Consider the following 26,311-nt stretch of genomic DNA (forward strand, 5'->3'; position numbering starts at 1 on the left):
CCGAAGTTGGCCGCTCAACCGACTGAGCCACCCAGGCGCCCCAATCTGAAAACCATTTTTAAAATATGGGGAGAATATTTCAACTCTGTATACAAGGCAGTTCATAGGTTCTCACAGTTTCTGTCTTGTTAACTTGCTAGCTTGTTTGCTTCCTGCCATCCTTCCTTTCTTTTTAAATGACCCTTTTCCCTACTCCCAAAATATGATGCATAATCATTATAAGAAGTTTAGAAAATCCAGGTAAGCAAAAATAAGAAAATTAAAATTATTATAATTCCAACATACAGAGATAACCACTGTTGCTAATCCAGTAACATTTTTGTCTGTGTCCTTCCAATATTTCTTCTGTTTTTGTTTTTAAAAATGGCATCGTAATATGCATACTGTTTTATTAGCCTGCTGGTTTTCATTTTATACTGTAATTTGAAAACACTTTCCTGGTACCGATTATTCTTATGTAACCTTTTGTTGGTTCTCACAACTAATTTTGAATATTTTTTTTTATGTCTGACTGAACCTTTGTGGGTCCTTTTTCTTTTTCGTTTGGAGAAAAGGTCGCCAGAAGCTCAGTTATAAAGACAGCTTTACCAGTGGCCGTGGACTTTCATTTTATTCTGCTTTGCTCCATGCCAGAAGACTCACTGCTGCTCTCTTTTACCCACCTCACAGGGTTGTTATCACACTGAAGATTGCTAGTATATTTTACCTTCACAAATCCCACCTGAACTCCAAAGAACTCTCAAGAGTAAGGCACCTTTGTGAAGGCGCCTGGGTGGCTCAGTTCGTTGAGCATTAGACTTCGGCTCAGGTCATAATCTCATAGTTTGTGATTTGAGCCCTGCGTTGGGCTCTGTGCCGACAGCTCGGAGCCTTTCGGATTCTCTCCCTCTCTCTCTGTGCCCCTCTCCTCCCTCTCTCTTTCCCAAAAATAAAGAAACATTAAAAAAAAAAAAAAAAAAAGAGTAATGCTGGACTTTACATCTAACTTTTATTAGGTGCACATAAAAGTCATCTATTGGGGAACACAAAAGCTTCCTTTATAGCGAAGGAATAGCAGTTAAATATGCCCAGAAAAAAGACATGACAACAGTAATGACCACTCACACCCACGCTATTTGTTCAAACCAAATCATAATGTAGCATGGAGGCTTAATCCTAGCACTCTCTGACTGAGGGAGAGAATTTCTAGCCTTTAATTGTTTCAGGTGGACAGGAGTGTTGAGAGAAGCAACTCATAATTAACCTACTAGAAAATCCTTCAAAATGATGGGACCTAATCATCTATCCTTTTCCAGTCAAGCAAATTAAATTCTTTCCCCATGCATATCTCTAAATTGCAATCCTGTACAAGGAAATTATTGAATCTAACCCTAGGCAGTGACCATGTTTTAGAGCTAACACTTAAGCAACAGATCTCCAAGAATTAATTTTGAGACTGACTTCATTCCTTTTGAAGAATGGTTTGAAATGGGCCGCATGCTGGAATCAATTTTTCAAGTGTATTTGAAAATGGGTAAGAATATCTTCTCATAGTAGATGAGTCTCCATTAGTAAAAGACACATTGTGTGGTTTCCATAATTATGGCATCGCATTTTCTCCAGCAAAATTGCCGGTAGGGAGAAGAAAGTTCTTTGAGATGGTGTATAGAGTCGTTTCTTTTTTGAAAAGTGGAGACTGCTAGAGCTGTTTTAGAACTCAGAAAGCAGTTGGAAAATCCTTATTAGTTAATGGAAGAATTTAGTTTAATTATAGGAAAAAGAATACATTTCTCAGAGATGGCTTCAACATTTTTGAACCACATAATATAGAAAACAAGGAAGCCTTTTAAGGGAGATCACCTCTCTTGTTCTTGTTTCCTTTTTTATGATTGGCTCTCCAGAAAATTATTTGAATTAATTTTGTTTTCAATTAGGAAATCACAGGAGGCCATGTGTACAATGCTGACAGAAGTTCCAAAACCCATTTCTGATGACTTCTTACCAAACCAATCAGAGGATACAAATTGGTTTATGATATCGATACACCATACCAATATTACAAATACAGAAGAATTACTTGCTCTGATCCTAAGCCAAATATAAAATTGCTAACCCAATGTCACAATTGGAAAACATCTTGGAACTATTTAACCCTTGGGGTGCCTGGGTGGCTCAGTGATTAAGCATCAGACTTCAGCTCAGGTCATGATCTTGCAGTTCGTGAGTTCAAGCCCCACGTTGAGCTCTGTGCTGCCGGCTCAGACCTGGAGTCTGCTTTGGATTCTTTGTCTCCCTCTCTCTCTGTCCCTCCCCTGCTCACATTCTGTCTGTCTCTCTCTCTCAAAAATAAACGTTAAAAAATAAATTTAAAAAAAGAACTGTTTAACTCTTTCTTGTGCTACCTTTTCTCCCAAATTTAAAATGAGAAGACAAAGTAATTTTAAAATCTGACTCCAGCCCTTAAAAGTATTCAGTGCATTATCAGGTGTGTCTTACAAATAATGTTTTATTTGGAACTAACCAAGTTTGTTTTTACCAACAATAAGTTAGATTGTCTTTTACAGTTCTCAAGTAACAAGTATGAGGACCCAACTCTCATTCAACATTCAAGCCCTCGCAGTTTGGGCAAATATATCTTTAGCAAGAAAGTGAGTAATATAATTTTTCCCTGTTCTCTTCCCCATATTCACTAATTCCATTCATATTTTAATATGTCATTGTAGAACATTGCAAGTATTATTTTATATTAAATATAAATGACTCTGACACTTCTGTTACAGCAAATTTGTATTGCTTTCTTGCTAGTTTTTTTTTTTTCCTGATTATAAATTAATGATTTTGGAAGATTGAGCATTCATTACATTACAATCTAAGTAAGCAAGTCATTTGATGTCTTAAACTTCTGGTTTGATCCCGTACTCTGCCCATAGCCACTTATTGTTGCATTGCAAAAGAAGTAAGCCATAATTTGAATTCCTCTGAAGAAAAAAGTAACCTCTGATGATAAAAGAAAACCTGAAAAATGCAACACTCCATTAATTTTTTGTTCATTTGCTTTCTAGTCTAAGTGTTTTATGTAAATTTATACATGTACATACATTTGTAGTTGTGTTTCCTTGGCACTTAACGTTATATTGTGAACATTTTCCCGTATCATAAAAACACTTAAAATCATTTAAACGTCTGTGTAAAACTCCATTCTGTGACCTGGGAGAATTAACTTTTAACTATTTGAGAATTTTCAGATTGCTTCCACTCTTTCTGCTACAAGTAATATTAAAGCATTTTTATGGATTAACCTTTATCCACATTTCTGGTTTTTCTAAAGATTTACACTTACATGTCAAATTGCTAGGTCAATGAGTGTGATTATTTTTAAGGCTCTTCGTATATATTATCAAAGTATCTTTTCTTGAAGATTATAATAACACATGCTTTCACAGTATTACGTCCTCACCAATATTGAGGTTTGTCATTGTAAAATCTTCTTATTTTGATGCATGACATTATTCCTTTGTTTTGCATATGTTTAATTGCATCTCAAATTTAACAAGATTAATAACCTGTATTTCTTCTGCAAATCTTAACTTTCTATCTGTTGCTGTATAGTTCCAAGTGAAGTCGTCTGTGATATGTATTACAGTGTGTAGTGAATGGCTATGTTTTGGTTATATGTTCCCACTCAGATTTCTTTCAACTGAGATCTTTCTTTGTCCCTAGTTAAAAATGGAAAGTTTTATGGATCTAATTTTTTTTTCCTGTAGTTTAAACCTATGTGATATTGTCATTAATATTCATGCACATAAATAATTTTGGACATATTTAAATTTTTTTATAGGGACAGACAGAACCCATCATTAGTATGGCTTTTTACTGGAATGTTTTGCATTTATTCATTGTTCTTCGCTTGGAGGGCGAATTTAGATATTTCAAAACCACTTTTCATGGGTGTGGTAAGTTTGACTTGGATATGGCCCTTTGACCCAAAAGGTGATTAGGAATGTACAATCTTGTCTTCACGAATCTTGTAGAAGAGTGACTTATCTTAGAATAGTTAAAATTGTGTATAATTTATTATAGATCAAAAATTATTAGCGTATTCTCTTTGTAGTAGAAATTATAAATGTAGATAGCTCTTCTCTAATGGCGGAAACCAATGCAGTGTGTGTGTGTGTGTGTGTTCGAGAGGCCTAATAAACAATACCCTATTTGATCATCTGAATCCTGAATCAACTGAGAAATGAGATAAACCAGGGTGAATCACCTTTATCACTGATCACTCTGAGATTGGAGAGTGTGGTTTATGTCTGCGGGCAAGGGGGCGTCCTCATAGCACTTCCTGGAATGGACAGACCCACCTACTAGTCACAGGCAGCACTGTCCAGGGCAAGACCCTCCCCACCCCACACCCACCCCACTGGCGCCACAGGGACAGAGTCTGCCCCTGGACAGGTGCATCCTGTAGGCAGATCACTTCCAAGAGAAAGAGGAAAGGGGAGGGCTATGCGGACCCACCCTCAGCTCCCAGACTCCCCCCACCCCCTGTCAGCTCAGTGCCTGCACCCCTCGGGAAAGAAGTGAGGGGTGTTACATTGGTGGCGCTTCCCCACGTGGGAGGAGACACCAGGAGCAAAGCAAAAGCATTTCTCCACCCCCTCCACCTTACAAGTGGCAGGAGTTCAAGGCGCAGGCCACGGGATTGAAAAGAATGTGTGGATCCAAAAAGGGAGATTCGTGTGTCAAACGGGAAAGGGGAAATATTTGAAAATTGAAAGCTAGAGGGACGTGGAGTCGGATTGGGGAGAGTCAGTTAACAAGACCTGCGTGACAGCAGGCCTAAGCAGCTAGGCACACGCGGTGTATTTTTTTAAGTCGACAGGTGCCTGATTGGTTGCATAAAGCAGCCAGCCGGACGTGCTGCTCTTGTGTCTCTTGCACAGGTGGAAAGATTCTGGATGCAGAGCAACGCTGTGGTGGCCGTGCTCGCCGGCGTCGGTTTGGCTGCGCTAGTTTCTGAGAGCAACCGAGTGCTGAGCACCAGTGGGCTTCAGTGTCTGGAGTGGCTTTCAGCAACGCTTTTTATAATGTACCAAATATATTCTAATTTCAGGTAACACATGCTTGATTTTATGAAAAGTCTCACCCAAACAAGAGATGTTTGGATGTTTAGATCCTTGGACTTTGTTGCACCTGTAACCTCCACTGGTTTTCAGAGTGAGACGGCTTGGTCTGGATGCGGTGCTTCTGCCTGAACAGAATCTCAGCCTGACTCATGCGTAGTTTCAGGGCGTTGCCAGCAAGGCTTTGGGTGGCACATACCAACCAGTTGTATATTTTCCTCCCCCCCAAGGAGCCCTAGAGAGACTTTGTAGGATCTGGAGGATGCGTCCGTGATGTGTCCATGATCTAAAATACCACTTGGGGGGCGCCTGGGTGGCTCAGTCGGTTAAGCGGCCGACTTCGGCTCAGGTCACGATCTCGCAGTCCGTGGGTTCGAGCCCTGCGTCGGGCTCTGGGTTGATGGCTTGGAGCCTGGAGCCTGCTTCCGATTCTGTGTCTCCCTCTCTCTCTGCCCCTCCCCTGTTCATGCTCTGTCTCTCTCTGTCTCAAAAATAAATAAACGTTTAAAAAAAATTTTTTTTTTAAATACCACTTGGATGGAGAGTAAAGGCATTTGGGCCTCTTTGTATGCCCTGAAATAATTCCCTTTATCCTTCAAAGATTGCATCTTTTGAGTAACACCTGGCCCTTTTCTAGTTCACTCCATAGCAGTGAATATTAATTATTTTGAAATCATTGAAGTTCTAAAAGTTTCTTCATTCTTATGCATTAGTATTATATGTACTTTTAAAAATCTGTTTGATAACCATGCCAATGAAAACCTCAGTCTAACATAAGAGATGTCCAAGTTTTAGATGATAGTTCATTTATTTCCATCAGCGTTGAGTAAACGTTACAGAGGTGGAAAGAGTCCACTGGAGTTTTATGATAGTGAGATTTGATTGGTATTGAAAAAAGTTTTTTTATTAATGTTTATTTCTGAGAGAGAGACAGAGACAGAGCATGAGCTGGGGAGGCCTGAGAGAGAGGGAGACACAGAATCTGAAGCAGTCTCCAGGCTCTGAGCTGTCTGCACAGAGCCTGACATGGGGCTCAAACCCACGAACCACGAGATCATGACCTGAGCTGAAGTCGGACACTTAACCGACTGAGCCACCCAGGCACACTGATTGGTATTTTAAAAGGTTAAATTTCTGGGGCACCTGGTGGCTCAGGTACAACTCTTGATTTTGGCTCAGGTTGTGAGATCGAGCCCTGCGTGGGATTCTGTGCTGGGGGGGGGTAGCGTGGTGCCTGCATAAGATTCTTTCTCCCTCTCCCTCTGCTACTCATGTGCCTGCTCTCTCATAAATACATACATACATATATACATGCATATATACTTAAAGCCTTTAAAAAATAATGATTAAAAGGTTAAATGTCCCCTTTCAACTTAACTTTAAAAACTGATGTTCTTTATAATACCAGGGTAGAGCCAGTGTTGGGAAGGCTGCTTCACAGGAGGTCTGGTGGGAAGGGGACGTGTGTCCCAGGCACAACTCCATAGCTAGCTTAACAAGGGTCTGCAAAGCCCACATGTTTCCCATGTTTGTTTTATCCCAATCTCCTCCTGACTCGGGTCTTTAGGGCAATCCAGGTTCGACATCAGGGATGCTTGTACAAGGCTGGGTTATTTTGTTTTGATTCTTGTTTTTGTCCCAGGGGAATGGAATAGATGGCAACTTCACTAGGTGGCAAAATGTGAGGCATCACCCTGCGAAGTAGGGAATCCTGGCAGGAAGCAGTTGCAGCAGTTTCAAAGGCAAGGGTTAATATTTTGTTCCTAGCAGTGTTCATTTGCTTTGTGACGCTAGCCCAGTGATTCAACTTTAGACTGTGTGTCTCCAAACCATTAAATGTAACAGACCTGATAATAACAGGAAGGACATTGCTTGTTCCGTGTTTTGATGCGTTTACTCTCTTGTAGTCTATTTCTTTTTTCATGGGAAGCTCTTAGAATTCATGCCAGTTTTCTTTGAAGTTAGAAAGTCCACTCCATCACTGAAAAGAGTTGTACCGCTGTTGTTGGCAATAGCAAAAAATGCCTGGAGAGAAGTAAACAACTCAACCAGCGGTTCCTTCCCTTCCTTCTTGTTGGTGTCATTCCCTAATGAGTTAGTTCTCAGTCTAGAAAGGAGAGAAGAGCCTATGGTGCGGGGGAAGTGGTGAAAAGGATCAACCTTGCATGCAAGAGAGTCAGACCAATGTCATACGAAGTTATGCCAGAAATTGGTAGATTTCCTTTCAATTTCTGAAAAGTCCTTTGGTCTAAATGAAGTTGACATGACATTACCTTGAATTCCAAGTGAAATCAGAAGACTTACTTCTTTTTAGTGAAATTGGGTGTGGTTTTAGGGGGGAAAAAAGGACTGATTTCTAAGCACTAACCGATTCCCTTTTTATAGAAATGATAAATTCCAGAAGCAAAGCAGTCCACTGATTTTTGTTTAATTGCACAATCAGTTTTCTTTCAGATGATAGTGTTCTTTTTTCAAATATATTTATCTTCTTAAAAGATATAAATTAGAATACTTTGAAACAGTACATGTAGAGTGCGTAATGGGAAAAGAATGGTGCAGAAAATAAATTCAGTCTTGTTCAAACTGTAGCCATATGTTGCTATTTTAATGTTTCTTTATTCTTTTGTTTAGCATTTGTGACCAAAGGACCAACTATGTTATTGATAAATTTGCAAAGAACCTTCTAGCCTCTATGCCTCATGATGCAATTATCTTACTCAGAGGAGATTTGCCAGGGAATTCTCTCCGTTACATGCATTATTGCGAGGGACTGAGGCCAGATATTTCACTAGTGGATCAGGAAGTAAGTATGTGAAAAATATACTTAGAATATAGTAACAGTAATCGCTTTAAAGCAAATATTTTTTAAACTATTTTTTAACAGTGGATGGGTACAGTTTTCATGAAAACTCTTAGATAGAATATACATCATATTCTTTTATTTTAACTAATGTATAAGCCATATGAATTGGTTCCTTCTCATCTAAACAGAATGTTTGGGGGCGCCTGGGTGGCTCAGTCGGTTAAGTGTCCAACTTTGGCTCAGATCATGATCTCACCGCTTGTGAGTTTGAGCCCCACATCAGGCTCTGTGCTGACAGCTCAGAGCCTGGAGCCTGCTTTGGATTCTGTCTCCCTCTCTCTCTGCCCATCTCCTGCTCACACTCTGTCTCTGTCTCTCTCTCTCAAAAGTAAATAAATATTTAAAAAAACTTTTCTAAACTGAATGTTTTAAGAATTAATGTTTTTATGGTAGAATCAAATAATATATTTGGACAACACAGCCATTCAAATTAACACTGCCCACTGGTCCAGAGGTTAAAATATTTTAGGTTGAATATAAAATAAGTTATACTGCAGGTAAGTAAACATTTCATTCTAAGTAGAAATTATTAACCCCAATTCTGCTATAGAATTTTGAGTAAGCTTTGTTGGTCTTGTGACAAAAATACGTTTGGAGAGGACTTGTGAAAATTTCCAGGTCTATTAAAACAATCTTCTGGAACTGAATAAATATATTTAAACTATAAGATTTCTAATTTAAACCATAAATACCTAAAAGGGAACAAATCTATCTCTGGTGTTTTTAGAGCAGTCATCAGGGAAAGAGAATTCCTAATCTTTATACTAATCTTAATACTATGATTAGTTTTATTGAGCAAATTAGTAGGCACAATACTTAATAAATTTTGTTGAATTAATGAATAATTGGAATTTTTTGGAGAAAACTGGATAAACAGATTTGCAAATATGGGGAAACTTGCAAATTACACATTTTTTTGTAAGCAGTTTGCTTTTATATCAGGTACACAAATTGATTAATTTGATCTTCAACCTAGCTTCTGACAAAAGCGAGGTTATTAGTTGATAATGTGGTATCCCACCATGATTTTAAAATACTGTGTAGGACGGCAGTCACTATCGTTGAAAAGCGTGGATTTCAAAGTTAATTAGACCTAAATTCAAGTCCTCATTCTGTCACTTCCAGGATGTGTGACATGGGGCTAATGATTTTTCCTCTCAGAGCTTCTGTCTCCTGATCTATAAAATGGAAATGATCATCATTTAAGTTAGGATGCTTTTGAATGCAAGAAACAAAATACCTAAGAGTAGCTTAAACCATAGAGTGTTTAATCTCCCGTAAGAAGTAGTCTGAAGATAGGAGGTTTTAAGATGGATAATACAAGCAGTTCAAGTGATGTCAGTGTTCCAGGCCCACTTTTCTACATCCATCTTGAACTGATGAATGTCCAGTTCCAAGCATCACATCCTAAAAGGAAGCAAAGTGCCTCTCCTCCTCTCTCCTCTCCTCCTCTTTCTCTTTCTCTCTCTCTCCCCCGTCCCCTGCCCCCCACCAACCTCCTATCTCTCTTTCCCTCTCTGTTGAGAGTAACATGTGCCCCAGAAGCCCCTAGCAGACCACCCCGAGGGCCGCCCTCTAATCAGTATTGGGTCATATGCTAATTCCTAAACTCCTTGCTGGCAGAAGGGAAAGACTAGACCCAAGGATGGAGCTGCCCTGGACTACCAGGTCAAAGTCAGGCTTGTGTCAGTGAGGAAGAAGAGGGTATTAGCTGTTGAGTAGGCACCCAGCAGTGTCTAATGTGATTACTATGCAATAAGGTTACTATGAGAATTAAATGAGAAATGTTAAGGTTGTACCATATAGAAGGTGTTGAATTAATGTTAATATCCCTAAGAACTGAAACTATTGGGTCATAAAATCTAATTCAATAAGTATGTTTGAGTATTTACAATGTACACCTAGATTAAAATTAATTTGTCATCTCTAGTTAAATTACTTATATAAAGCAAGTAACACATAAGCATAATTGCTCAAAAGGTGATATCTAAACGATAACAAAGCTTTGAAGGTGTAAATGGGAGTCTTTTCTTTAAAAAAAAAAAAGTAAATCTGTACATATGAAAGTATAGATAAGGATATACTAAGTATAGAATTAAGAAATAATGATTTTTCCTGATATTGATGATTTATTTTAATCAAAAGGCCATGTGAGAATGTACAATTTGGACATACTGATACATTCAGATAATTTTTCTCTTTGAGGTCTAGATTGTCATACGTTGAGCTTCTCAAGGGCAGGGATTTTATCTTCTTCATTGTAGGTGGGCAGTACTTGTTTCTGGAGTAAATGGATGAACAAAAGAGTCGAGTAATGACACATCTCTGTATCTTGCCCAGGTTGTCTAGCCTGGCCACCAAAGACCTTCCAACTTCAGCAAACATAATCTGAGAACCATTCAATGCCAGGCACTGTGCTAGGTGCAGAGGCACAAAGATGAAAACATACAGTCCCTTCCCTCGAGAAGCTCACAGTCTAGTGAGTAGTGTAAGAGCTGTGACAGAGGTAGGTACAAGGTGCTATAGGAGCCTATCATTCTGCGGTGGAACCTGGGGAGGGCATCATGGATGAAGTGATACTTAAGCTTGGTCTGCAAGTTGGGCACACATTCTCTAGGTGTGAGACGGGGGAAGGTCATTCTGGCCAGTGCGTCCGTCAAGTGCATGCAGGTAAGATCAAACTAAGTGCTTAGGTTACCAATAGTAGGCGCAGCTTAAGAAATGAAATCCAAGGTTAAAGTCATTTAGAGGAGTAGTCAGTGGCAAATACCTCGGTTGTGCTTGTTCATATTTTTCAATCATGTTAATATTTAATGAGTATAATATCCACATTTTAGAACTTTTTCATTGTACTTGGTCAACTTGATTCTTTTTTAAGAAGTATATCAAAAATATGACATCACTTATTATTTTTCTGATAGATGATGACTTATGAGTGGTATTTACCCAAGATGGCAAAGCACTTACCAGGTGTCAGCTTTCCTGGAAACCGGTGGAATCCTGTGGAAGGAATGTTACCTAGTGGAATGGTCACATTTAATCTTTATCATTTTCTTGAAATAAATAAACAGTAAGCATTCTTTTCATATAATAGCTTTTCTAAAATCTTAAGCTTTTCTAAAATTGTTTATGTAGCAGCTGTGCCTCATCCAAAAGACCAATTTTCTACACCTATTTCCCTGTCACCGGTGAGATTATCTTTGTAATTAAATTGAATATCTGTGCATAAATGAGGCCAGGCAGAAATAAATGTTATTGTTCTGGGTAAAGGAAAAATAAGGACAGATTAACAAGAATAGCAAATAAGATCTTAGTATAATTCAGAGAAATTGGAGATGTGCCTGTCTACTTGAAATCATTGCAGGTGGATCTCAAGCAATTATAGTTCCCCCCGATCAACACCATGGCCCCCTTTTAAGTGTAAAGCAAATTTTTTCCAGGAATAATCACTATATAAAAATAGCTTAAGGATTTTTCTAATAAAGGATAAGGCATTTTTGTAAATAAGAAAAACACCTACAGTTATGCTGGCTGAGATAACATATGAGAACTGTGAATTCTAGACTTAAGAACGTAAAATTATTCATAGTTAAGGTCAAGAATAAATAACTCCTTCAGTGGTAGAGTGTTGAACATTTTTCCTATCCATGAAATGCTTGAGATTGTCCAGAGTGTGAAAAAGAAAACGTATTTCATAATTTCTATTCTCTTACAAAGGGGATTTAAGAAATTCTTTCTAAATTCCCAAGTTAAATTATCCCTTACTAAGAATTTGATTAACATGGTACTTTTGGTGTTCAGAACCTGAAGTTTACTGTGGCTAATGAAGTGATAAGTAATGAGTATAAATGTTCTGTGAGAGTAATTTTAATTGTTCTATTTTTGAATAAGATATTAAGAGCCATTAACATCCCTAAATGGACATTTTTTTGGTTAATTTTATTTAATTCAACCCCACAAACATTATTGAATCTACTATGCTCCAGCCTATGTTAGGCCTTGGCAGTAAAGTGAGACTCAGTTCCAAGTTTAAGTAGACCACAATCTTGTTGTATATACACATAGATATGAGTATAACTGGCTGTAATATAATGGGGTAAGCTCTCTACTATGCTAGCTGAGCTTTGTGAAGTGTGAGACCCAGTCAATGTTCAATATGTGTTTACTGAGGATGATTTAACTGGGAGCATGGGTGAAGAAGCAATTAATTCTGCCTGGAGGCATTCATTCAGCATTTATTTAATAAATAATTGACTGTCCAAAATGACCCAACAACTATACAAGCTACAGATGCGTGGGCATGACCCCTGCTGTTGCAGTCTTTTGGAGAGGGTTTCAGGTGGTGCTGTAAATATGAAGCAGATAAATTACATTGTCATCTGGTAAGCATGGAAGTGTCAGTATGGACAAAATGTTGGAGATTTAAAGACTAAGTAGGAATTTGCCAAGTGGGTAGGAGAAGGCCAATTCAAGGGAAGTCCATGTGCAAAGTCATGGGAAGGGCCTGCTGAGCCCTGGGGAAACTGGGAGTGGTCCAGTAAGCTTGGGGCACGGGCTTAAAGGGCTAGGTGAAGAGATGAGTGGGGAGGCACGGGGAGGCCCAGATTGTGAAAGGCATTACCCCATTGGCCATTGGCATGAATGAGGCATGTCCCTGTTACAGAAATACTCTATGCTCCATGTGGAAATTCTAAAAAATACAGGCAAATAAATATAAAGAAGATCAATACTATCTGTCTTTAAGATATCCACTGATAACATCTTGGTAAGCTTTTCGGAATTTCATTCATTTTTAACATCAATTATTTACTTCTACAAACACATATACACTCTCACAGACTGCTACAATACTAGCTGAGATAATAGTTTTCTGTTCAGTTTTTTCACCTAATACCATATCATAAGCATTTCCCCATGTACTCAGAAAAATGCTTTTATTACCATCATTTCTTGACTGTTTAATATTCTCATGTAGATGCATGATAACAAATACTCTATTTTTGGACATTTTTGTGAAGTCTAGAAGACTTTGACTATTATAATATAGCATGGTGATAAACTTTCTGGCCCATAAATTTTTGTTAATATTTTTGATTAACCAAGGCCTCAAGATAAATATTGCTTATTGGTATCAGTTTTTAAAATAAAATTTTGGGGGCGTCTGGGTGGCTCAGTCAGTTGAGCATCCGACTTCGGCTCAGGTCATGATCTCGCAGTCTGTGACTTCGACCCCGCGTTGGGCTCTGTGCTGACAGCTCAGAGCCTGGAGCCTGCTTCGGATTCTGTGTCTCCCTGTCTCTCTCTGCCCCTCCCCTGCTCATGCTCTGTCTCTCTCTCTCTCTCTGTCAAAAATAAATAAACATTAAAAAAAATGTTTTAAATAAAATTTTTAGTTTATTGTTAGCCTTGTTCATTATAGAATAGAATAGAATCCGACGTGGTGCTCGAACTCGCAAACTGTGAGGTCATGACCTGAGCTGAAGTCGGACGCCCAACTGACTGAGTCACCCAAGCACCCCAAGAAAAAAATTTTTTAACTAGAAAAAATATGGTTCTATTACACATATACAAATAAATCAAAAATTTTACAAAGTTGAAAGCATAATGTGGAAGAATCCTGTCTTTCCATTGAATATCATAAAACCATTTTTTAATGTTTTTACAAACTATTCTTAGTAGGTACATGTACTATATTTTAATAATAAGAGGGGAAAGGAACTATGAGTAGATAGTTAATAGAATATCTTAATGTTTAACTATCATAAAATTATATACTACAACAAATGACTTTGTGTATATAGTTTTCTTTGGAGGGGATAGAAGTTTGAATTCTTAGAATAGATTCTCAGAAGTGAAATTACTAAGTCAAAGTACATGAACAATTGTAAGGCACTTGATAGAGATTTTTTTCCCCAAAGCATTGAGCCATCAGCATCACACGAAAGCTTTCTAAATGGGCACTTTTTAAAAGGAACAAAGCTAATATTATTGAACACTTACTATTTTATTTTTAAGATGCAGTGATATTTTTTTATGTATAGTTCTATGAATTTTAACACATGTATACATTTATATAACTCCCACAACAATTAGGATACAGAGCAGATCCATGTGGGATACATGGATAACCCCCACAACAATCAGGATAGAGAACAGTTCCTTTTCGTTCGCTGAGTAGTATTCCATTCTATAGATGTTCCTGTTTGTTTATCAGTTCACCTGTAGAAGGACATTTGGGTTGTCAGGTTGGGGACTGAGCTGCTGTAAACATTCATGTACAGGTTTGTGTGTGAGCATGAGTGGGATGATTGGATTGTTTGTTTTCTTAACCAACTGAGCCACCCAGGTGCCTGGATTGTTTGTTTTCTTAACTATTGAGTTTTAAGAATTCTTTCTGTATGGTAGGTACAAATCTTCAGCAAATACGTGATTCATAAATTTTGTAGCTTGACTTTTATTCTTTTTTGAAGTGGCTTTTGCACATAAATTCTTTATTTTGATGACATCCAATTATCATTTTTTTTCTTTTATGGATCATACTCTTTGGTGTCGTATCCAAGAACTCTTTGCCCAGTGGCAGGTCACAAAGATTTTTGCGTGCTTTCTTCTAGGAGTTTAATAGTTTTATCTTTTACATTTCATATCAGTGATCCACTTTGAGTTACTTTTTGTAAGGGAGCAAGGGATTAAGACAAGGTTCTTGGGGATTCTTTGTTGTTGTTTTGTTTTTGTGTATAAATGTCAAGTTGTCCTAATATTTGTTGAAAACATCCTTTCTTCATTAAATGGCATTTTCATCTTTGTATCTACAAAAGAAAAAACTCTTCTGGGTTTTTGATTGGGTTTTAATTTTTTTTTTTTTTAATTTTTTTTTTTTCAACGTTTTTTTTTTTTTTTTTTATTTTTGGGACAGAGAGAGACAGAGCATGAACGGGGAGGGGCAGAGAGAGAGGGAGACACAGAATCGGAAACAGGCTCCAGGCTCCGAGCCATCAGCCCAGAGCCCGACGCGGGGCTCGAACTCACGGACCGCGAGATCGTGACCTGGCTGAAGTCGGACGCTTAACCGACTGCGCCACCCAGGCGCCCCTGATTGGGTTTTAATTTGAGTAGTGTTTTCATGTTATATCTTTTTTATTCTTTTGTTCTTAACCACCCATATCATAGTTAAAGTGGGTTTCTTGTAGACAGCATATATCTGGGTCTTGTTTTATTTTCCATTCTGACAATGTCTATCTTTTCATTGGTGTATTTAGACCATTTGCATTTCATGAAAATATTGACATATTTAGATGTATGTCTACCATTTCATTATTTGCTCTCAGTTTGTTCCCTCTGTTTCTCAGTCCACTGCTTCCCTTTTCCTGTCATATTTTGGAAATTTTGATTTTTTTAGTATTCCATTTCAAATTATTGAGTTGTTTGCTATGTCTCTTGGTAAATTTTTTTTTAACAGTTGATCTTGAGTATCACAGTATACATACTTAACTTTTCACAGTCTACTTAGGATTAATATTTTGCTACTTCGAGTGGCATATAGAAAACTTATTGCCATATAAGTCTCTTTAACCTCCTTACTTTTGTGTTATCATATATATTAATTATACCAGATACTTGATAATTTTTGTTTTCACCTGTCATACATATATTTTTTAATTTAAGAGAAAAAATAATTTAAGGTATTTATCATATCCGTTGCCCTTCTTTTGATCCCAGGATATCATCCTCATTGTTCTCTGTGTGAAATGTGTCGTTTTTCTGTGGCTGCCTTCAAGATTGTGTCTTTGGTTTTTAGCAGTTTGGTTATGGTGTATCTGAGCATGGATTTCTTTAAGTCTAATCTGTTTGGGGTTCGCTGAGCTGTTTAAATCTGTAAGATTGTGTCTTTCACAAAAATTGGGAGCTTTTTTGACATTATTTCTTTAAATACTTTTTCTGCTTCACATTTTTTCTCTTCTCCACCTGGGATTCTGATGACATGAACATTAGACCTTTTGGTACTGTCCCACAGGTGCATGAGACTGTACTTTTTTTTTTTTTTTTTTTTCAGTCTTTTTGCTTGTGGTTTAAATCGTCTCATTTCTCTTGATCTGTCACCATTCAGTTTACTGTCTGCTTCTCTCTCTCTCTTCCTCCCTCTCTCTCTCTCTCCAGACTTACATTAAGCCCATCTACTGAATTTTTAATTTCCATCATATTTTTCAGGTCTGTAATTTCTACTTGGTTCCTTTTTATATCTTCTGTTTCTTTGTTGAGATTTTCTATTTTTCTATTCATTTCAAGAGTATTTGCCTTTACTTCTTGGGGCATTGTTATAATAGATATTTTAAAGTCTTTGGCAATTCTAACATCTGTACCATTTTGGAATTCACATCTATTGATTATATTTTCCCTTGTGAATTGAGATTTTCCTGCTTCTTTATAAGCCAAATCATTTTTGGATTATATCCTGGACATTTTGGATATTTGGGCCTTATTTAAATCCTAACGAGAATGTTGATTTGTTTGTTTGTTGGTGTAGCAGGCTGTCAGCCAGGTAAATCTCAGGCTGCAAATTCTGACCTGCCTTCTGTGTCCTGTAGTTCCAATATTGGTTCTGTTTTCAAAGCATTTGCAGTGCGATCTGAATCAATCCCTGTGTGCTGCCCATTACTCAGTCTGGGACTTGGGTGGCCATCTGTCCAGTGACTCATTTCTCAGAGTCTATTTAGGGTCAGATCCATGCATGCTGAGCTCAGAGATATGCCAGGAGTTCCTACACAACTTCATGGGATTGCTCTCTTGACCTCCCTCCTTTCTGTCTTCACTCTTGCCCTTTTCCTTCTTTGGAGCCTTCTTTCCTGGTTGTCTGGCCAGAAAGCTGGAGCTTTAATTTCCCTCACCTGCCACGCAAATCCTGTGACTGTGTCTGTGTCTGGAGCCAGGCTGCCAGAGGCCGCACAGAGGTAAAGAGCAGTGAGGATTTGCTCCTGGCTCTTGCAGCCACAGCTCCTCTGTTTAGAGAGGTGTTCCTTTCCTTCAGAACTGTAGGAACCTGCTGGTTGCCCCTGCCGTCACTGGGCTGTTGCCTCTGTTGCTGGCACAGTACTTCCTGGTGCCTGGGGAAGGAGAGGAGGGGAGATCCAGGGGATTTCCTCTACTCTCCCCAACCTTCCCTTTCCTCCTTCTTGGGCTTGAAAACAGGGGCTTTTCTTGGAGCTCTTTTTGTCCTCACTTGGCATTAGGCTTCCCTTAAGTCCAGGCTAGGCAATATCAGCAGCGGGGAAATGGTAAACTCCCCACAGGTTTGGTAGAACTCAGAATTCCGGTGTCTTTCCCCGTGCTTGTTTCTGCCATTTACTCTTCAGAGTCCTCAGATTCCAGGCGTGCTGTCCAAGAAGTCTAGTATGCAGTGGGGGAGACAGAGTAGAGCGTGCTTCCTCCATCTTCCCCAAAACCGGAACTCTTATTCTGTTTTAAAACCGCACTTTGGTATCAGATCCCCACTTAATCTTAAACAGCTTCTGAGAGGGTTTGCCCATTTCACAGCTGAGGAGACTAGACACAGGTAGTTAAGTAATTTCCTCCAAATCACAGAGGTCAGAGATGGTGGGAAAAAACCTAAAATCTAAGCCGGAAGTATCTTGTTTCAAAGTTGATGGCGTCTTTTATTACTTTCAAGTAATTTCTTCTAATATACGTCTTTTTTCCTATTTCATAATAGCTACCCAGTCACACACCACAAATCGGAACAGAACTATTCGATTATAGTGAGTTTAAACCAACCTTTTTAAATCGTTTCTATTCCTAATTTTTGCAGGATTTGAAGCTTTTTATAGTTTATTCAATCTAACTGATTTTAGTCAGCAAATATTGTGGATTAGCTAAGCATCCTGCTATGTGTGGTTTAGAGTTAATTCAGAGATAGAGAGCCTATCCTCAGGATGCTTCTGGGCTACTTGGGGAGATTTGTGAATGCAAACAATAAGTACAATACAGTAACAATAAAAGAGAAGAAGAAAGTGCAATGGGAATTTGAGGAAGGAGAAACCACTTCTAAGCAGGGAAACAAATGAAGACTTATATTTCCACCTGTAAAATGAAAAAAGAAAGGTGTCAAATAATATTTAAGTTTACATGTGAAACAGGACCACAGAAGCTTTCTTTCATTATAATAATGCTTGTCCCCAAATGATTTCTTATGTTTTGAGCAGGTAGGTTTTATTATTTATGTCTGTTAACTTCTTCCCAGCTCTCCCCAAACAGCTTTTTTTGCACTAATATAAATTCTAAACGGTCTATTTGGGAAAGATTTAAATAAACCGAAAGGTTTACCAATTGTTTATTGCTAACCAAGGTTCAAGGAGTCAAAAATGACCCTTTATGAGTTGTATTTATTAACATTTAGAACTTTGAGTTAAAAATATTTTCTTTTCTGTTTTCAATAGGAAAAAAACATTTGTTTGCATAGGAATTCATGAAGGTGACCCAACCTGGAAAAAGAACTATTCACTTTGGCCTTGGGGTTCTTGTGACAAATTAGTTCCTTCAGAGATTGTATTCAACCCTGAGGAATGGATTAAACTCACAAGAAATATCTATAACTGGACCGAAGAATATGGAAGGTAGGAACAGCAGTTCTGTTTTTCATCAGAGTATGGCAGTTTTGTGTGCTTAAAAAACTAAATTTTGAGATGCCTATGAATAGTTTTGATTTTTTTTTAATTAGTTATTAGTATTATTTACTGCCCACATGAATTGTAACAGAGAACATGTATTTCTTGTTCTCATGTTTGAAGAACAGTAGGGAGATGGGAGGGGAAGGGGGGGCTGCGGTTGAGTGGGCACCACAACAGGTTGGTGCCCTGCACCTTCCGCTTCTAGCTCTTGTGACGCCATATTGTCCACCATCCTCTGTCTCGCACCCTAAAGGTGGAAGAGATCCATCAACTGCAGTAGAGCTTTAGAAGGTACTCTGTTTCCCGTGAGAGTTTTATGTGCATGAACTTGCCATATTTTCTTCTCTTCAGGAGTAGCACATAACTTGTCTATAGGGGAGACTGGCCCTTGAGTAACTTTTTCCTACTCATTAGGAAAAAGTCATTATCCTGGTTATGTTGTTTGTCATTAATCCTGGTTATGCTGTTTGTGGGTGTGATCAGTCTTCCTTGAAGCATCTGTATAGAGCTGACTCTCACCCATATGGAAATTGAGTCACCATCTCTAGAAATGTGCTTCTCTTGCCTATTTCTTAAGTTATGAATTACTTAAAGATTAGATAATTATTGCTTATAGGGGCGCCTGGGTGGCTCAGTCAGTTAAGCGTCCGACTTCAGCTCAGGTCATGATCTCACGGTCTGTGAGTTCGAGCCCCGCGTCGGGCTCTGTGCTGACAGCTCAAACCCTGGAGCCTGCTTTGGATTCTGTGTCTTCCTCTCTCTCTGACCCTCCCCCGTTCATGCTCTGTCTCTCTCTGTCTCAAAACTAAATAAACATTAAAAAAAAATTATTGCTTATAATTCAAGGACAGGCGAGATCATATGAAAAATGCTACAAAGGTTTTTTGAATCAATATGTGCAAACAGTCCACAGTGCACCAACCAGAGATGATAAGTAGGTTTATATCAAAGCACTCCATAGGGGCGCCTGGGTGGCTCAGTCAGTTAAGTGTCCAACTCTTGATTTCAGCTCAGGTCATGATCTCATGGTTCATGAGTTCGAGCCCCATGGTGGGCTTCATGCTGACAATTGGGAGCCTGCATGGGAGTCTCTCCCTCTCCCCCTCTCTGACCTTCCCCCCGCTCTTACTTGCTCACTCTCTCTCAAAATAAATAAATAAACTTACATATGTATATTAAAAAAAAAGCACTCCATGACCATTGTGAGTTAGAAAATAATCTATTCTGGGCACCTGGCTGGCTCAATCAGTAGAGTGTGCTGTTCTTGATCTTGGGGTTGTGTGTTCGGGCCCCACCTTAGGCATAGAGCTTACTTTAAAAAAAAGAAAGAAAATAACCTTTTCTGCAAACAGTGACCATAGTACAAATACAGGACACCACTCGTTATTTCCATTCCATCAAAATAGACACATAATAAGAAATTTAATTAAGAGAAGTCAAAATCCAGCAGATGGTTTAGCCATTGTTCTTTGAGCAGCGTCCTGGCTCCAGCAGTGATTTTTATCAAAGCCAGGAGTCCCCTCTCTCAAGCTTATCCCCTAGCTTCACAGCTATTTGGCTCTTAGCTGTGTCCATAGAGTGACCGAGGCCTCGCCTCTGCCCTGTTGCCCATCGTGCAGTTCTTGGGAACAGCTGGTTCCTCAGATGCCTCCAGCCTCTTCCCACTAATCCTTCGTTTGCTCCCATGAGGCACCGGGGCTCATTATGCAGATTAAGAATACATTTACCAAAATTTCAAATTCCTAAGGATCAGACTTTTCTAGGATAAGTTTATTATTTCCATCCCTATCAGTACTTCAAGATCCAACCTATTTTATTGCCTTGTAAGATTATAAAACAAGGATTCCATACCTGCCTGTAGCAATAAATGTAGCTTGCAGAAAACTCTCACTGCTTTCTTGTAACTGCAGGTTTGACCCATCTTCTTGGGAATCTGTGGCCAACGAAGAGATGTGGCAAGCAAGGTGACTATCCTACACTTACGTGTTTGTGGTCTGTTTTTCATATGGTGGGGAAGCAGCCAGTAGGGTAGGGGGTCAGTGGTATGATAAAAATAACATTTATGAGCAGTCCTTTTGTTTGAGGCGTTGTGCTAATCATTGTACATTAATTATCCCATTTCATCCTCACGACAACCTATGAAGAAGTTACTTTTATCCCCATCTTATAAAAGAAACACACTGGAGGTAGAGAGGTTACTGGCCAATGCCAGATTGCTGCAAGTGATGGGAGTATGAAACTCACATCTCCCTGACTCAGGCACAGCACTGTGCTCCGGTGCTCTCCGCCTCGAGTAAACCAAAGCGAGTGTAATTGTTGAGAGTCAGTTAATACTGCCCTGGATCCATGTGGAATGTGCTAATTTAATTAAGCACCTGCTGAATACTTCCCAGAGGCCAGACACCATGCCAGGCTTGGAAGCTACACATATGAATACAACACATTTCCTGCCCTCGAGGGGCTCACAGTCTAAGGGAGCAGATTTGAATATCAACGTCCTAGATGCTATACTTTCCTGTTGTGCCTGTATGGAACACGTTGTGGTGATGCTGTTGACTGCCATTATTTTGAAACATTCAAAAATCTCTAACGCTAACAGACTTTGGCCTGGATATTAATATGAAAGTCCTAAATGGTATACAGAGGGTGATACCAAGTACATAGGAAGTACTTCCTTCAGCAAAGGAAGGGTGCCCAATCTGAGCCCGGGACTGTGCTCCACACCGAGGATTGAGTTATGATATAAAGGATTTACATAAGTTTAAAGAGCTTTTAAAAAAAGTGTCCAGAAATACCGCTCCAAAATAGCAATTACAAAAATAGATGTACTGTGGTTTATGCAATAGTGTTTTTTGAAAAGCCAGAAAACAGCATAATTCAAGTTATCAGCTTAGCTATAGGGACAAATACTTGCTTTGAAGAACTGATCAAAGATGCACCGCACCGTATGTTTGTACAACGCTTTACTGTGACTGAATGTAGGAAAGCTGGGGGAGAAATCACCTAAAAGAAGGAAGCAAGTCATTATTCAGGCAGGTATTGATTTAACTGGCGTGCTGAATACAGTTTGGATGAGTGCATGTAGTCAAAGAGTCCAGCTACCTTTGAAGAACTAGTCACACGTGGCCTGAGCCGTGGCGATGGGTCCCTTCAGGGGTGTGCTGACAAACTCAGCAAGTCTCCCCCTTCCTGGCTGCTCCTGCATGACAGTAATGTGCATCTGGAGGAAGAATGAAATGATGTATAATAGCGATGATGAATTTAAGCTTTTTTTCTAAAAGCTTTGGCAAGCAGTGCGGATGCAGCGTGTTGGCAGTGGGGAAAGAAGGAGTTGCTGTTGGTTCAGAATAAACTTCTGTGAATATGGGAGAGGTACAAACCATGCAGTAAAGGGTTTGGTGTGTTCCTTATCAGTGGAAAAATCTGGTCGATGTAGCTGTACGTGTGAAATTTGACATCATGGTTTTAATGAAGATTCCCACCCACCCCCGCACTCCCAGGATGAAAACCCCGTTCTTCATCTTTAACCTGGCAGAAACAGCAAACGTACCTCCAAATGTGAAGGCTCAACTCTACACTCACGCATATAACGTAAGTTCCATTTTTATATATATAAATATATTTGGGAGGAAGGTGGTGGGGATTAGAACGGAGGGAGTGTGTATCCCAGTAGAGTTTTTACTTTTTTGTTTCTAGTTTTATTTGGCTTTTATAAAGCAGTATAAATGGAAAACTACTCGTACATCACAAATAATGTCTAAAGTAAACGGTGTGGTTGGCAAATGATGTCCATGTCTTAATCTCTGAAACCTGTGAATATACGGCCTTATGTGACAAAGGGGACTTTGCTCATGTGATTAAGTTAAGGATCTTGAGGTGGGGAGATTATCCTGGATTATCCAGGTGGACCCAGCATAATCACATGGCCCTTTTAAGAAGGAGGCAGGAGGGTCAGAGAGAAGGAGACGTGATGATGCAAGCAGAGGTCAGAGGAAAAGATTCGAAGACACTACGTGGCTGGCCTGGAAGATGGGAGGAAGGGGCCACAAGGTAGGGAGTGCAGGCAGCCTCTGCAAGCCACCAAGGGCAAAGAAACAGATTCTAGAGCCTCCTCGAAGAACACAGCGCTGCTGCTTTTACAAAATCCTCGATTTTATGCATTTTGACCTCCAGAAGGGTAAGATAATAAATGTATACTGTCTTAAGCCATTATGTCTGTGCTGATTTGTTACAACAGCAGAGAAAACTAATAGGAAGCCATTGGAACAGGAAACAGTCACCACCAGACAAGTTCTGACAGGTTTGCCCTCTAGACAAAAGTCATGACCCTGGCTGCACTCGAAAGGATAGGTTCCTGGCTGGGTGGGATTTCATGAGAAAGATAAAGGGTCTTGGCAAGAGGCTCTGTCTTCTGACTGTGGCCCTGTCTTCTGACTGAAGCCAGCCCAACCTTCAGATGGCCCGGCCACACACAGACTCTTGTGCAGGCGGTCCTCACTGACGGGAAAAGAGAGGGTGGAGCACAGGCTTGCTGTTGCTCCGTTTTAATGAGCCCCTTCTTTTCTGTGACTTATAGCCCTGGGTTCCTCAGACACCTTCAGAGATCATCTTGGAGCCTACTATGTAGGAAACAGATGTCCTGGCATGGGCCAGTGAGACCAGAGCCCGGGAGCCATATACGTGAGCACCTGAGGTGTTTCTGCAGCCTCTAGGTGCTGTGGGTCTACTCACCAGGGCAGTGGTTTAGAGCTAAGTCAAAATCACACAGCGTCCAATCCGTAGGACTCATTTTACTCCTAAATTTTGTGATCGTGGGTTCATTGTTCATTTATTCATTTACTCACAGAGCGCTTATTGATCGCCCAGTCTGTGCCAAATATTGTGTTGGAGATGGCCAAGTATTGTCCCTGCTACCAAAGAGGTAGCAGGCTAGAGAGGGAGACAGAAGGTAGAGTCCTCGGTTACATTCAGTCTTGCAGAGGTGCTGTGGGAACAGCACACTGTACGTGAGTACACCCCCCTGGCGAGGGGTGGTGAGGAAGGAGGGGGAAGTCTTCGGAGATGTCACTGGAGTGTCATCTTGAAAGCTCAGACGAGCTAGCCAGACAGACTGTGGGCAGGGTAGTGGGAGAGTGGGCGAGGAAGGACAGTCGATAGGGACAAAGGCAGAACCCTCCGAGGTGCCCACTCGAGGACAGCAAGGGATCGATTGCAGGAGGCAGCAAGCTGGAGTTCTGTCTGGCGTTTGGAAGATCCAGGTTCAAGGCCTACTCCACCACTAATTGTCAACCGTAAGTCAGTTAAGCATTCCAGGCCTCGATTTTTTCTAAAAATAGAAGTGGGCTTTAAGCTTTATTAATTATCTCTCACGCCCTGGTCATGTCATATCCTGTTCATCTCTCATACCCTGTGATTCCTTGAAAAACAAATAGTATTTAGTTGGGAGAAATCCCTGAGACTTACTGATACTTCATATTCTCATCAGTGACCTGTTCCATGGCCACCGTTGCTAGGGCGCCACTGAAGCTAATTCACGGATTCATTGTCCCTTTGGACCTGGAAGCTTTACTCTTTCCAGTGGACACAAGTCCGTGGGTGTCTTCTTTGCATATGCCTCCAGATATGTGACTTTGTTTGCAAGACAAATGAAGTCAAATACTTGATGGGTCAACACAAACCCACCCCCCCCAGTACCGGTATTTCAAGAACGTTCTTGTTAGGTGTAAGACATTTTTGTCATGATTTATAGTATTCCACTCAATAGCTGATGCAGAACTTTCAGTTCAGGAGACATTAAGTTCAGGTGTAGTGGGGGAGCAGGGACTATCCCCATTAGCTTTAGGAATGCATTCGATAAGTTGGTGTCCCCACTAAATAGAATACAGTCTGCTAAGACTAATGTCACGGTAACATTCACATAGAGGAGGAAACGTAATTCCATGTGATGAGAAATGACCGGCTTCTTAAGATGCAGCACACGTGGCTTAACGGGCCACCTGGTAGAAGTTGATGATGTGTCGGTAACAAAGCGTTCGAGAGACGGGTGGTATGTTCATTCTGTTATCTAATGACTGTAACAGGGAGGTCATGAGCGAGCCTCTCATCCTCTTGAGCCGTTGGGGAAATGCTCACTGAAGGGCTGGCCTCTGTGTTGAACTCCAGAACCCAGGTGGGATTCTGAAAGCCGAACCGTTTTCTGAACAGTTCCTGGGTGCCTGCTTTGTGCCTGGCAGCAAGGCTTGGAAAAAGAAGCAGCAGACAGAGAAAAAAAAAAAAAAAAAAAAAAAAACCTGAGGAAAGACAGGGAAACATTGGATAACTGACCAAGAGAATGGAAGAGTGGAAGATAGCGTCACAGTTTCCACGTACATGCAAGTGCGAGGTGACTGTTTCCTTTGTTATGGAGTGAAAGAAGCGCATGGGCCAACTGCTTTAAAAGCCAGCTTGGGGGCATCTGGGTGGCTCAGTCCGTTAAGCATCTGACTTGATACCAGCTCAGGTCATAACCTCACGGTTGGTGAGTTTGAGCTATGAGCCAGGCTTTGCACTGACGGCACGGAGACTTTAGGCTTCTCTCTCTCCCTCTCTCTGCCCCTCCCTCACTCTCACTCTCTCTCCCTCTCAAAATAATAAACTTAAAAAAAAAAAAAAAAAGGCCAGCTTGGAGACTAAAGGTTAGTAAATACCAAGATGACATATGCATTTATCTGCCCTGGAGTAGAAGTCGGGCCAGTAGATAACCTGTTGGGTTCCTTTCAGCTGAATGATGTGATGAATACAGTTCTAACTGCAAAAGCCCTTGTGCCTGTAGAAAAGCATCATTGCTTGTTCTGCGCGTTGAGTCTGCTGCTGACCTCAAGTTCCTGTACATCCGAGTCCAATCTGACAGTCCTCAGGAAGGCTGTGAAATTTCCCAATAAGCAAGTCTAATATTCCGTTGTGCAGATTTGTGTCTTTCATTTGTTGAATTTTGATGTTTTTCCCTGGAAAACTCAATACCAAAGATTCCAGCTCTGTCCGATTAATGCTATCTCTGATGTTGGAAAAACAAAATTCCTGATTCCTGTGGGCAAAGTGTTAACTATTAAAATTATAATTATAGGGTGCTCCAAAGAGCATCTCGCCGTGAGGACATCTCTTAAATTCTGTTACGCCCAGCCTATTCGATGACGGATTTGTTTGAGCTGTTTTATTGTTGCTATTGTTATTACTGTTGTTTTTAATGTAGAGAGAAATCTATGTGAAAATGAGGGTCAAAATTTAAATTCCTTCAAGTTCTTTTTCCATGCAGTTTTCTAAAGAAAGCTATTTTTTTTCCTCTAACAGCTAAATTTAGAGTTTCAACCTTTCTGCCTGTTGAGTAAATAGCTTTCCATGAATTAGAACTAAATCCCTTTCCCAGAACATCTTTCTGGAGGAAGAGCATTATGTCCTGACACCGTGTGTCTTAGGTTCCCTCTGCACATCCGAAAACCCCAGAAGCAGTTTTAGATGAAGTACATTTGCCTCCTGCCACTGTCATAATTACAGTAACATTCTTGCATTTTCTGCATGGCCTAGCAATGATTAGATTTTGACTATCGTCCGCCTGGATTTTTTTTTCCTTGTGTTATTAATTCCTCTGTGTTTTCTGGTTTTTGAAAAAAAAAGTCAAGGGATAACAATGGAATACCAACATTTTTGCCGTTTTT

The 26,311-nt window shown here is 39.9% G+C and overlaps 1 protein-coding gene across 9 annotated transcripts in view; it reads left to right on the plus strand.

Annotated features, from left to right (window-relative positions):
* The window catches only part of TMEM260 (transmembrane protein 260), a 99,459-nt gene that overhangs the window by 38,892 nt on the left and 34,256 nt on the right, over nt 1–26,311 (plus strand). For 4 of the 9 annotated variants that reach the window (XR_002080659.2, XR_008417205.1, XM_053889443.1 and 1 more), the window contains exons 8-15: nt 2,544–2,627; nt 3,818–3,932; nt 4,920–5,089; nt 7,731–7,902; nt 10,884–11,032; nt 18,390–18,566; nt 20,531–20,584; nt 22,121–22,211. Coding sequence is in view for 7 of the 9 variants with exons in the window: in XM_053889443.1 (XP_053745418.1) it covers nt 2,544–2,627; nt 3,818–3,932; nt 4,920–5,089; nt 7,731–7,902; nt 10,884–11,032; nt 18,390–18,566; nt 20,531–20,584; nt 22,121–22,211 (1,012 nt within the window). In the remaining 2 variants the exon portion in view is untranslated. Of the gene's footprint in view, nt 1–2,543; nt 2,628–3,817; nt 3,933–4,919; nt 5,090–7,730; nt 7,903–10,883; nt 11,033–18,389; nt 18,567–20,530; nt 20,585–22,034; nt 22,212–22,556; nt 26,302–26,311 lie in introns of those variants that run through there. The other 5 variants (XM_019451710.2, XM_019451714.2, XM_019451711.2 and 2 more) reach the window with 4 other exon arrangements.

This window comes from Panthera pardus, unplaced genomic scaffold (genome assembly GCF_024362965.1).
Source record: "Panthera pardus isolate Hobbes unplaced genomic scaffold, ASM2436296v1 HiC_scaffold_24, whole genome shotgun sequence".
NCBI lineage: Eukaryota > Metazoa > Chordata > Mammalia > Carnivora > Felidae > Panthera > Panthera pardus.